This window comes from Stegodyphus dumicola, chromosome 3, assembly GCF_044657685.1.
Source record: "Stegodyphus dumicola isolate Sdum_Otavi_A_Nest chromosome 3, ASM4465768v1".
Taxonomy (NCBI): Eukaryota; Metazoa; Arthropoda; class Arachnida; order Araneae; family Eresidae; genus Stegodyphus; species Stegodyphus dumicola.
In genome coordinates, this window is record NC_140770.1 from 126641719 (window position 1) to 126654690 (window position 12972).

The following is a 12972-nucleotide window of genomic DNA, read 5'->3' on the forward strand; positions in this document are numbered from 1 at the left end:
CACTTAAAGTGGTCACTATATTCTGTTAGATTTAAACATTCTATTATATTTAAACTGATGATGATTTAGAAATTTTCGAAATACAGAACTGCCCGATTAGTCCCAATGATTCTGGATCTCGGACTTTGCACTGTATTTGATGTACTTTTCCTTCCGCTGTCATTTTTACATTCATTTGCAAGATAAAATTATGCATTAGTTTTAATGCCTTTTAGGTGCAACCAGTTCCTGTTTTGGTTTGCGTAATTGTTGGATCTGTGCTTTTAGGCGGTTTCTGTTTGTGTTACTATGTGGTCTACAATCTTTCCTCGTAAGTTGATATGTTTTGCCATAATTTACTAGTTATGTTTTGTGAATAAAGTCATTTATTATGTTTCCATTGTTGCCAGACACCTGGCATTTTAACCATTAACTTTCTATTTTTGCAGTATTTTTAACAAAATAATTAAATTATTTAAGTACAAAACATTTTCACCTTCATAATATTGTTGCATGCATACAGGTTTGTAATGGGTTGAATGCACGTAGAACTGATGATAGCTTGATCAATTTTTTCCCCCACAGAAACACTTTACAATCTTCAACTTTCCACAATTGTATGCATAGAGCTTTTCTGTTCTTAGTAGGGCAGAGCACAATCAGTATTTACCACTTCAAACTACTAATAATGTTAAACACAGTGCATCTAAAGAGCAAATCTCTCAATATTCCAAAGTAAGGCTCTGAACTAAAAACTGAGAATTGATTCTCTTTACAGTGTCTTCTTCCCGCTGCAAAGAGATTTTCAATACCTTCGATTTCTTGATATTGCTGGAGGCATATATAGTTATTTTTACATATAGAAATCAATTTTCCAAATGCCCTCCTAGTTTGGCAACTTTAACTGATTTATTGCCAAATTTGGCAACAAAATTAAATTGCCAAAACCATCGCCAGTTTGGCACTATCTCGTAGATTTAGCGAGAGCCATTTACTTCAATGCTAAACAGACTTGCCCTTTTAACCTTATTTTTCTGGCAGAGCTTCGACTCTTGAAGCATTTCATGTTACATTATATAAGAGCTACTACAATTTTATGTATAATATTATTAAAATTATTACATATGTAAAAAATTTGTGATATTAGCTCCTTCTCAAGGACTGCATGTTCTGAGCAGTACAATCCATGGACTGGAAGCCATATTTATAACTAAGGAAAGTCAATGTAATGCCAAAACAGTAATTTCAATAAATAACATGCCACAAATCAAATGCATAAATTTACAAATTTATATACAAATAGGACCACGGTCTTAGTATACTATTTGCATTATATTCACAATGGGTACTTTGTACTATGGCCATAGTAAGAGGCTAACCAATCGTAATGAACAATTTCAGGCTTAGAATTTGATGTCTTACGGATTTGAACTAAATGTCATTCAGCCTTTTCAGGACTGTGTAAAGACTTTCCGAGGGTGACTTCTATTTAGGAGGAAGCCCTTTCCATCAAATCGGATTCGATAACCACACTTTTCACCTTCATTGGAGATGTCCTGTAGCTCTCATGCCTTATCTGGTCTTTATCTTCTTCATTGCCAAACTGACTTGCTGCTGCACAAAACTGTGCATCACTCCAAACCGTACATGGAGATCGTAAATGTACTCCTCAGGTGATGAAGGTGCATCTGTAGGATGACCAAAAACAGATCACAAGGCAGACAAAAGTCATGACCAAAGGCCATCTAAGATGGAGAATAGCTGGTAGTCTTGTGAACAGCACTATAATAGGCCAGTAAGAAGAGAGGTAACTCCTGGTCCTAATCCTGCTGGTTTCTGGAAACCATCAGTGAGTTTTTTTTAGGGATGACTCAATTAAACCTTTCTATTATGCCATCTGACTGCAGGTGTAAAGGTGTTGTTTGGGTTTTGTGTATACCAAGTACAAAGTTCTTTAATTACAGCTAAAATAAAATCCTTACTTGATAAGAATGTAATTGAAAAGGCACTCTGCTATCAGGACAGCCCCTTGATCAGGGATAGGATTCACTTCAGGCCACTTTGTAAAGTAATCAATGATAACAAAGATACATTTATTACAATCAGCAGTTCGTGGCAGAGTTCCCAGGATATTGTAGATGATGGGTTTAACTTGCACTTTTCGTATGCTTAAGATTCCCTTAGCTGCATTTCTTCAGCCCTTTCTGATCTGCACAAGCATCGCAAGAGATTGGCACCAATTTTGAACATCAGACCTTGCACTACTCTACCAGAAGTGCTGTCGAACTCTATGCAAAGACTTCATTATTCCGAAGTGGTCTCCTGTTGAACTGCTGTGTAGTTCTTTAAGGACATGCGGGACCTATGGTCTTGGAAGTATCAGCTGCCTTCGGAATGCCTTTCCATCACTCTATTCGAATTTCCAATACAAAATGCATGTTCAAATATAGAGTGAGTCTCAGAGAGCCCAATATTGTTTTGTTGTAGGACTATAGGTTGAAATGTCTTTCCAGGTAGGTTTTCCATTTGAAGATTCCTTTAAGTATGGCTTTAATGCCACCACCTTCTAATTGGTCTTCTTTGTCATTGCATAGGTCTAGGTCAGATTATGTTGAATTCATAACTTGACATGTGACTAGATTAAGCAGCTTATATTTCATTTCGACCCTCGAAAAATATTGGCAGCTTTCTGGACAGAGACAGGGAGTAGTTGTTTCCATGTGATGATTCCTTTTGACGGCGAATATTTATGTCATATTCTTGGAGTTTTTGTATCCACCTGGCTATTTGACGTTCAGGATTCTTGAAATTTAAGAGCCAGGTCAACAATGTGATCTGTGCAGAGAAGGAATTTTCTGCCATAGAGATAATAATGGAAATGTTCTACAGCTTTAACTATGAGCAAGCAACTTTTTCCTGGTAACATAATAATTAATTCCTCTCCAGTTTAGATGTCATCACACGTTCTTGATCATTTATTTCTTGGGACAAAACAGCACAGATATTGTTAATGCTCGCATCCATGTCAAGAATGAATGGTTTGTCGAGGTGAGTAGTACACCAGTAGTGTCGCAGATGTTAAAGCCTTCTTCAGTTTGTTAAATGCATCCTCTCCTTTTGTCCACAAGAACTTTTATTTGCTCTGTCAGTTTGTGAAGGGGTCTTGTGATGGAAGAAAAGCACCTTCACAGATCTTATTAGGTGCAAAGTCCCAGGAAAGATCTCTGTTGATGGATATTTTCGGGGCATTTCCAACCTTTAACTACTGACACTTTTCCTCTACAGCTTTAACTATGAGCAAGCAACTTTTTCCTGGTAACATAATAATTCCTCTCCAGTTTAGATGTCATCACACGTTCTTGATCATTTATTTCTTGGAATAAAACAGCACAGACACTGTTAATGCTTGCATCCATATCAAGAATGAATGGTTTGTCGAGGTGAGTAGTACACCAGTAGTGTCACAGATGTTAAAGCCTTCTTCAGTTTGTTAAATGCTTCCTCTCCTTTTGTCCACAAGAACTTTTATTTGCTCTCTGTCAGTTTGTGAAGGAGTCTTGTGATGGAAGAAAAGCACCTTCACAGATCTTAGATATTAGGTGCAAAGTCCCAGGAAACATCTCAATTGATGGATATTTTCGAGCATTTCCAACCTTTAACTACTGACACTTTTTTCTCGATTCATACACACACCTTTGGCAGAGATGGCATGTTCAAGATAAGTCACTTCCTGCCTAAACAATTTTAATTTGGCTGGTCTTAACTTTATTTTAACTTCCTTCAGTGTCTGAAGCCCCCTTTCTTAATATTTTCTGAATGCTCCTCACAACTCTTCTTGACGATGATGTCATTCAAGTATGTCAGACAGTCTTTGTAGGAAAGACCACTGCATGACGTGTTTGAATGTTGTTGGCACATTACATAATCCAAATGGAATTTGAATTCCCAAAGTCTTTGTAGTAAATGCTGTCTTTTTTTGATCATTTGGTTGCATCTCTAACTGCCAATATCCACTCATTAAACAGGGTTCGTATGGTCCTTAAAAGTCCTTATAAGGCCTTAATTTTTTTAAATCAATTTTTGGTCCTTAAAGTCCTTAATTTTGGACAAAATCAGTAGAAGGTCCTTAATTTTAATCGTCTGAAATTTCTGTCTGTTTTTACGACTGCCATTTTGAGTGTGAATTAGCATTTTGGAGGAATATTTTTGGCGATTCACTGACGTATATGGTTATCTTTTGAATGGGTTCATGGGTTATAATTTTTTCTATTTCTAATATAAATGATGGAATACTCGAGTTTCTAAGCAAGAAGTGAAACATAAGTATTTTGAAATTCATTTTTTCTAATAAAGAGCTCTTAAACAACTTTTTGCTTTTGAGGTTATGAATTCTTTTATTAAGTGGTTCTAAATTTGACGACTTGTCAACATTTTGGCGATTTTAAGATCAGTTTCTATAGAAAATTTTTAATTCTGAGATCTGAGAATTTTTCGTCAGTGTTTTTAAAATACCATAACATGGGTAAATTTCATTAAAATAATGGTAATATATTCGAATAATATTTAAAAAATAACATTAAATTAAAACATTTTTATTTTTCACTGTCGTATTATAAAGTTTCATTTTGGCAACTTATTATACAATATTTTGAATCTGAAAAATGAACAAGGTATAATGCTATAAAGCATAATTTATGAAACAGCTCTTAGTAAAAGCAAAATTAGCTGTGTAATTAATTAAAAATGTCTTTTTAATTTTTTCATAGTAAGCATTTTTCCCATGTAATTGTCTCAGATTATTCAAAATTTTCAGAATATGTATCAGTTTTCTCTATAAAATTAATTTTACACTTTTTCCATCTTTTTTTTCCAAAATATTTCTGGCCTTTTGCTTTTTACCGAATTTTATTTTTTACCGAATTGGTCGGGATAATTTTTCTTTAGTATTTTTGACACTGCAGCATGGAAAGTTTAGAAGGATTTGAAGGCAAGATTTATAGACCCATGATTCTAGAAGATTCGAGAAATATGTGACAAAATGAAAAATGTCTCCATGGTATCAACACGTAATGAATGTATTTTACAGAAAGTTTGCGATGAATTTCTTACTTTTTGGAGAACGTCTGCAAGAACAATGGAAACATAATATTTGAATGTTTTACTCCTGATACTAGAATCTTTTTCTTAACATGTTTATCTTCCTTTTATTTTCTCTATTTTTCACTAGACACAAGCATGGAAAATATCAAAAATGCTTCTAATCTTATCACTTTTGCAAGCATTATAGAAAGAGATTTTTTTATTAAAAAAGAAATTGAAAACTTACAATTTAAAAAATTCATCTAATATGTCTAATGCATTGTACACAGAGCTGGTCATTTTCCCACCTGATGCAATCTCTGTGGATCCTAAATTCCGCTGCTTAGTGCCTTTCTAAATTCTGCTTCTAATGCGTGCTCTAAATTCTAAAAGTTTTGCCATTTCTAGGTTTTGTTGTTCTGTGTGTCACTAAATTCTAAAAATTCTGCCACACCAGCTCTATAACCGGCCTTAACCATGTATATTTCATATTTCTTCTGAATGTTCATGTTACTAAAGAAATAAAATTAACCGTTTTTTCTATACATTCTAAACGCATTTAGTGTTTTTTAGAATAACAAAAATCCTTAATTAAATCCAAAAATTCTAAAATTAAAAGGAAACATGTTGAAGAAAGAAACCGAATACATAAAGAAAATTATTCTTCAAAGATATGTGCAGTTATTATTATGTAAATTACCCAGTTGTTTATGATTTCAGCCTTTGTAATAACTTCCCATTTCTATTTCCTCATGTGATAGAGTTACTGAACCAGATTAAATTAAAATGAAATTGTATATTCTTTGACCACTAGTCCACATTTTTAGTTTGAATTTGACTGTTCTTGTTTAATAACGTCACTGTGAGCTATAATTGACTTTGCTAGCATCAGAACATGCCTTTATGTTCTAAGTTCTTTTAAATAAGAGGCTTATTTAAACCTTTGTCTGATATTGTAGTTACTTTCAGACGCAGCGATAATTTGCTTCACACCTATTGAGGAGTTTGAGACTATTTAAGTTTTACCAGATCAAGTAAACCCTCATAGGTACATTGTGGAGAGGTTGACAAGTTAGGAGATAAAGCACACAGAAAGTAGTGAGAACATTGGTTTGCATATTGAAACAAATTTCTAATTATTGTTAGAAAAGATACTGAAAGAGAAGGAAATCGATATAAACTATCCAAAATGTTTGCAAAGGCTTGTAGAGACATTAGGTATTTTTTAAAGCAGGAAAGATAAAAAATTAACAATGCCTGTGCTGGGAATCGAACCACAGATCTCTGGAATACCAGCCCAGTGTGCAAACCACTACACCACGAAAGCTTGCCAAGAAGGTTGGGAGAAATACCTTATATACTCCTACTTTTAAAGGCGACTGGGGTTTTTAGGGGACCCAAGCGTGACATCCTGGGTGTGGAGAACCATCATCCAGCGTCCTTTTAGTTCGAGCGCCACTGTAAAGACATTAGGTATTTTTGAAAGCAGGAAAGATGAAAAATTAACAACGTCTTTGAAGGGAATCGAACTGCGGATTTCTGGAATATCGGCTCAGTGTGCAAACCACGAAGGCCAAAACCACGAAGGCTTGCCAAGAAGGTGGGAGGCCTCAAATTAAAATTCAACCTTATAGGCTTCAAATTAAAATGACGGGAAAATATTTTGTTGAGTATTGTTGTTACAAAACATAAATGTTTTGTAGCTTTTAATGTGTATACCCTAATATCGTTTAAGAATCAATGTCATAAATTACATGTATTTTAAACTGCAAAATTTTATTGGATTTTGATTTTAATAGGGCTTTTTTTAACATATATATTGTTAAAAATTAAAATTTAATAGTGGCCATGTAAATTAATAATGACTAAGATTATCTAATTACCTAATTTAATTATTTATAACTAACTACTTACCCTTAAAAATTATCTCTACATATTAAAGCGAGTTATTGCCTTTCATTAATAATCACTGTGGTCACAAGATAAAACACAAAAATGTAAAAATTCAAGTAAAACTTTGCTAGCATGCAAACTTTGCATCTACTGAGACTTAGAATAATATATACAACTTATTACCTATGGTGCTTTAATGGCTTGTTGGAACCTTAAAGTATATAAACTGGGTTACAACCCCTGGAACTCTACACAAAGCTATGACATTAACTGCATTAAGCAGTGCCTGATTAACACTCAATAGTCTCCAACCGTGCCTACATCAGGCCTTTCAGGTTTGTTCAATCAGCAGGTCTCAATCAAGACAAGCAGCAGAGGGACAACATTCAATCTTTTAGAACAGAAGAGAAACACGCCAATGTGACAATCAAAATCGCAATAACAACCTTGTATTTGGCGTACGTATATTAAAACACTCAATTGATTTCCAGTGCAGCTAAATTCACCTCCTCATCAGGTGAACGAAATTACTAGAAAGGGGGAAAAAGAAGAAAAATAAAGCATCTGCGAAGGAGTCTCAGAAGCATGTGGTCGTTATCAACACTGCACGTGATCGTAACCGGATTTTGAATCAGAGTTATACTGGCCGCCTACTTTTACTGAGCCAGGCTATCTAATCAAACAATTAACACATAGACTAAAACGTAAAGAAAATCAGCGAAGTCAAAAAATAGGGAGCAAGGGGCAACTGCACCTTCATGCATTAGACTTGGTGTGTGAAGGTGCAATTGACTTGGTGAGTGAAAGGTGTGTGGCAAGGTTGTTATTGCGGTTTTGATTCAGTCTATTGTTATGAATCATGCTGATTATGATCTTACTTCTCATTTTAACCTATGCCATTTGGCATAAAATCTCCCTGCTATTTACTAAACCTCTAGACTGACCAAGTATGTGACAAAATGAAACATAAAAAAAATCAACATAATGCTAACTATTGGTAAAACGTAAATGTCGCTTATCTTCTTTCAAATATGTCCAACTATTAAGAAGTGTAAAATATTTAATGCTACTTGATAAATTGCATGAAGTTTATTTTATTCTCAAACTTATTAATAATTATGTTAGTTAATTCATGTTTAGTAATAATGCATACTACTTAGGGATCTATTTTATTTTTAGGGTGGTATTACAAAAGTGAAATTCAGGCATAGAATAATATTTTTAATGGAATTTATTCAGTTCCCATTTGCTCATAGGTCCTTAAAAGTACTTAAATTTCCATGTGCAGAAATGTGTACAAACCCTGTTAAATCAAGCATCTAAGACCACTTGCTTCAAGAAAGAGTGTCCAGAATGTCATCATATATAGGAAGAGGGTAGCTGTTTTTCTTCATGATGTCGTTCAAGTGATGGTAGTCTACACAAAATCTCCTTGAACCACCTCGCTTCTAATACCAAAAATTGCTTCACATGACATTATAAAAATTTTCAATGTTCAGGAGTCTTGATCTCTCTGTTCAGAGCATTCAGTGTTTATATTGCTAAATGTATGATTTTGTCATTCAGAACTTTTTAGTAGTTTTCAAGCAACTGACAACTCTCTTTTCCAAAGTGTTAATTTTTAAGACTTTTAATCTGGGATTATGAGCTTAAATCCAATTATAAGAAGGTGATGCTGAGAAAGCAAATTACATCTTTGCTGATATAATATACATTTGCTTTTTTTTTTACATTTTTGAAAGGGAAGCCAAAAATGTTGCAGGAACACATAAAACATGTTTCCAGGAATTAATCAATACTGTGAAACAGAAATGGATACCTCAAATATTAAATGAAAGTGAAATGAATTATCACAAAATTCCTGAGGGACTTAATTCACATGTCTGTTGTTGAAATAGCTTTCTGAAAATCTGCTGTTGTAATTTTTTTGTATAAGTTTGTTTCTGAGTAATACATTATGTAAATTTTCAAATTAGAGTAGTAAATAATTGTTCTGTTATTAGCAGTTTCCGTCATTAGCTGTTATCCATTAGTGAATTAACTATCCCTTTGTGAGTAACTTATTGTGAAGCGTGATTGCATGATCTGCTAATTAAAAATAAAAATTGCTCCTTGTTTTCATCATAGTGTAAAAAAAATTAATAAATTTTATAAAATTTCTTTCTATCTTTTGATTCTTATTAGAATGTAATAATAATAATGATAATAGCTTATTTTGATGTTTACTTGGGCACTACATTTTTCTTTATTTTTATAGTTGTAAGTTACACTTAAGCATAAGTGTAACTTGAGAGTTTTAAAAACCTCCCATTTATTTTCTCATGCAATATGCATATTCAGTTCAGTACTAAAGTAATCATTGTACATTTAGCTATATAGGGCAAAATATAGATTGCCAAACATGTTCCTTTTTCTCTAATTTTTTGCATATGTTAACTGTTTCATTCTAGATAACACATCACATCATTTTTGAATAAAACTGAATTTTTTTAAGTAATTGATATAATACAGTATATTCAGTTTAAAAATGTACCGTACATAGAAATAATAAATCTATAATCTTATGACATACCTTGCCATTGCTGGAAATGACATTCCTTGAGTTCCCTGCAATAGTCTACACATTTCACCATGTCCCTAGCAATATGATTAAGTTTCTGTTTATCTATACTCAGAATGGCTGCCATAATGCCCAATTCTTCTAAGATCTATGTATTATTTATGAACAGAATTGGTTTGAAGTATGTCTTCACAAAGGTAATTTGCATTGGTAAGAACTGGAGATCTTGGTGGTCTTGGTTTGGAGATAGAATTTTGTCACCAAAACCTCCTCTAAGATCTTTTATGGTGGAATATGTTGTATGACTTATCTTGCTTACATCGTATTGCTTTCTCTAGAAGTTATGTTCGTTCTCCTTAAGGCACTAAACTGCTACACGACAGTTTTCACAAGATGCAGAGGAGACTAAATAAAGTGGGGCAGGTTTTCCGAGCTCCATGTTTGATAATTTTGGCCATAGACATGCTCAATTTGCCTCAGATTTGTAATGCAAATTTCACCTTGAATGAGTTCGTACAAAATAACGTTCAGAAAGACAGCACTTATTAGGATTGTTTTTAACACGTGTTCTCTCCAAAAGACCTGTGAAAGCTCTTTCTGCTTCTGAACAATTCACACTAACTTTTACCAAATTGATTGTACAGTGAAACTCCACAGTAATGAACTTCAAGGGACCAAAAATTTGGTTCAGTATGTCCAGTTCCACAAGAAAAATGAATTATCTCGCAAAAACATGTGAAAATTGAATGATGAATAAAGACAATAATCGATTAACATTGTCACATATACCGAAAGAGGTGAATAATAAATTTAATTAAAAATCATATTAAGAATTAATTGTAATTATTATCAAGAACAATTATTAAATTAGTTGTTCGTTCTTTTCTAGTCTCTCAAAATCATTGGCATTTGTCTAAGTACTGGCAGATTACAGTTTCTTTGGTGAACTATTTCAGCATTTTTTTTCAACATTCCTTTGTTCCGCCTTTCTCAATGTTTTCCTCATATGTAAATTTTTTCAAAAGGAGAAATTATAGAGTTTAGATTTTTTTCATATGGTACCACTAGTAGTTTTGAATAAACTAAATATTTCTGTTAGGTATCAATTTGACTGCATAGATTTTATATATATATTTAAATTATGTTGACCTTATCTTTAATGTAGAAGCTTCATGCTTACTGCTTACCTAGCAGATAAATTTTGACACAAAAACTTGCTGAAAGGCTGGTTAAAATGTATGTGAGAGTTGGAAAATATGAAAAAGGAAGATGTGTGTCATCACTTATGTGTTCTCCAGTTTTAGAGAGAGCACAATCGTTTCCCCAAAATGTGTGTAGTTCCACTACAAAGATTCAAAAACCTGTATAAAAATATGTTATGTCTTGCAAAAGTCCTAAAGAATGGAAAAAAAAAAAAAAAAAAAAAAAGCCCTTATTCAGAGGATAGAAATTGGAGAGCTTTTATTATCAAAAAGTAAATTGAAAAGCATCAGAACCTTTCATTCCCTAAAAGAAATTAAGTAACCACAAACTTATAAGATTCATTACTTCCATTTTTTCCAGAATAGTGAAAATTTCAAGATTTTCATCAGAGGATCAGCATTGAATTTAACTTCTCTCTTTCAGTTCAGTCAAAGAATTTCGATGGAGTCGGAGAACCATTTGTATTTTTTGGTTTAGTGGTTTTATATACCATATGGTGTCCTAAATATGCTTATTATGTCCTCCTCTGCTCATAGTTGGTTGTCGCACCTGTTTTGTTAAGCTTTTTTTAGAGCACCAAGAAAAATGGAGATGAAGATAAAAGAAAAATAATGTAAAGGTAGGCCTCTTCCTTTATGGATGAATTGTAGAATGAGAAGCCTAATATCCTAAATGTAAGTGATTTAAATAGTTAATCCTTTTTTTCCTTTAAATTTTCTTTAAACTTTTGTAGAAATGCTGGAAAAAATGTGAAAAATAAATAATTAAAAAAAATTTAAAGATATCTATGCAGTTTGTCATATCTGGTTTTCATACCCCTGGAGGTTTGCTATAACAGTATAAAATAACATAAGTGTGCAGGAAAGTGAATGGAACCAAATGGTTCATTTGTTATAACAAGGTTTAACTGTATATGCAGAGGTCCGATAATTCATTTGTTTCTACCATGTAATAATTTTCATAAGATGCGGAAATTTGACAAATTGATGCAGATTTTCTCAGTTCCATGCTTTGTAATTTTGCCCACAGTCATATCAACTTCAGTAAAACTTTCTTCATCTGGAAGTGAGAGGGATTTGTTCTAGGAAATGTTTTAGCAAATGAAGTTCCTATAAAACAGCAATTGGATACAAGAATGTATTCTGGTTTATTATTCTCATATGTGTGATAAAATAGTGCAGTCAAAAGTCGTTAATCCGGACGCCCATAATTCGGAATGATCTATAATCCTGACCTCAAAGCGTTCTGTTCATGCATCAGTGGAGCGCGTAATACCTTTACGCATGTGCATAATACGTTTACGCATGCACGTTTAATGTATAACGGACGGTATAGGCTAAGCTAAAATTATCTAATTATCTATTTCAGTTAATGTTGCAGATTGCATTGTTCCTTAATCTTCTAATTGGATCCGGCTTATTATTTTTTGCAGACTGTTAGAGCAGTTTTATAAAAGTAAGTTGGAACTTTCAATTATGTCAAATAGAATTTCCGATGCTGGATCTACAAAGGGAAAGCATGTTTCGATGTCCATCAAACAAAAGGTGGAATTACTGCAAAAAATGGATAAAGGCTCCTTTGTTTCTCTAACTGTTCCAAAATCTGTTTATCAATTTCACGCTGGTCTGCGCAGGGGAATGTCGCGCCATGCAGTGAACTGGAAGTTGAACTGTCAGCACTATCCTTATCTTCAGGGCAGCTGTTTTTATTTTGTTCGGCTTATAATTCCTTACTAAATGTAGTATTTCATCTCGATGTACTCCGTCTTTGATGTGATTTAAATCAAATTCCTCGTCATTATGAATATCACGAATGCACGTCAAATAGTTTTTTAGTTGCAATTTTCTAATTTCGACTATGTGTAATGTATGCTGTACGCATGTGCGCGTTGAAAGAAATGTTTAATAAAGTAAACAAATAAATATTAAGCTTTTTCTTTGTAAATTTTGATACCCTTTAGAACATAACTGCTCTTTATTTCATAAATTACGGTTTCATATTTTTAATTTTATAATTTCTGCACATCTTACCAGATTTAAACTGATGATCGATAATCCGGAATCGCCGAAGTCCCGACGAGTCCGGATTAAAGACTTTTGACTGTATATGGCAGTTGGATATCTACTGCAAACAAATTTCATTAAAGGGTATGTTTATTGGTACATAACATTCTGCACTCTTAAACATACGTATATATGGCATGTGAGAATCAAGTTATATAAAATGTTTAGAGTTTTACCTTTTCTATATTACATATT

General features: G+C 33.2%; 1 protein-coding gene across 4 annotated transcripts in view; it reads left to right on the forward strand.

The window, feature by feature from the left end:
• Nucleotides 1-12972, forward strand: part of LOC118182500 (uncharacterized) — a 71176-nt gene that overhangs the window by 44111 nt on the left and 14093 nt on the right. For 3 of the 4 annotated variants that reach the window (XM_035351853.2, XM_035351855.2, XM_035351856.2), the window contains one exon: nucleotides 216-310. In XM_035351853.2, coding sequence (XP_035207744.1) covers nucleotides 216-310 — 95 coding nt within the window. Of the gene's footprint in view, nucleotides 1-215; nucleotides 311-12747; nucleotides 12862-12972 lie in introns of all 4 variants that reach the window. The other variant, XM_085813284.1, reaches the window with a different exon arrangement.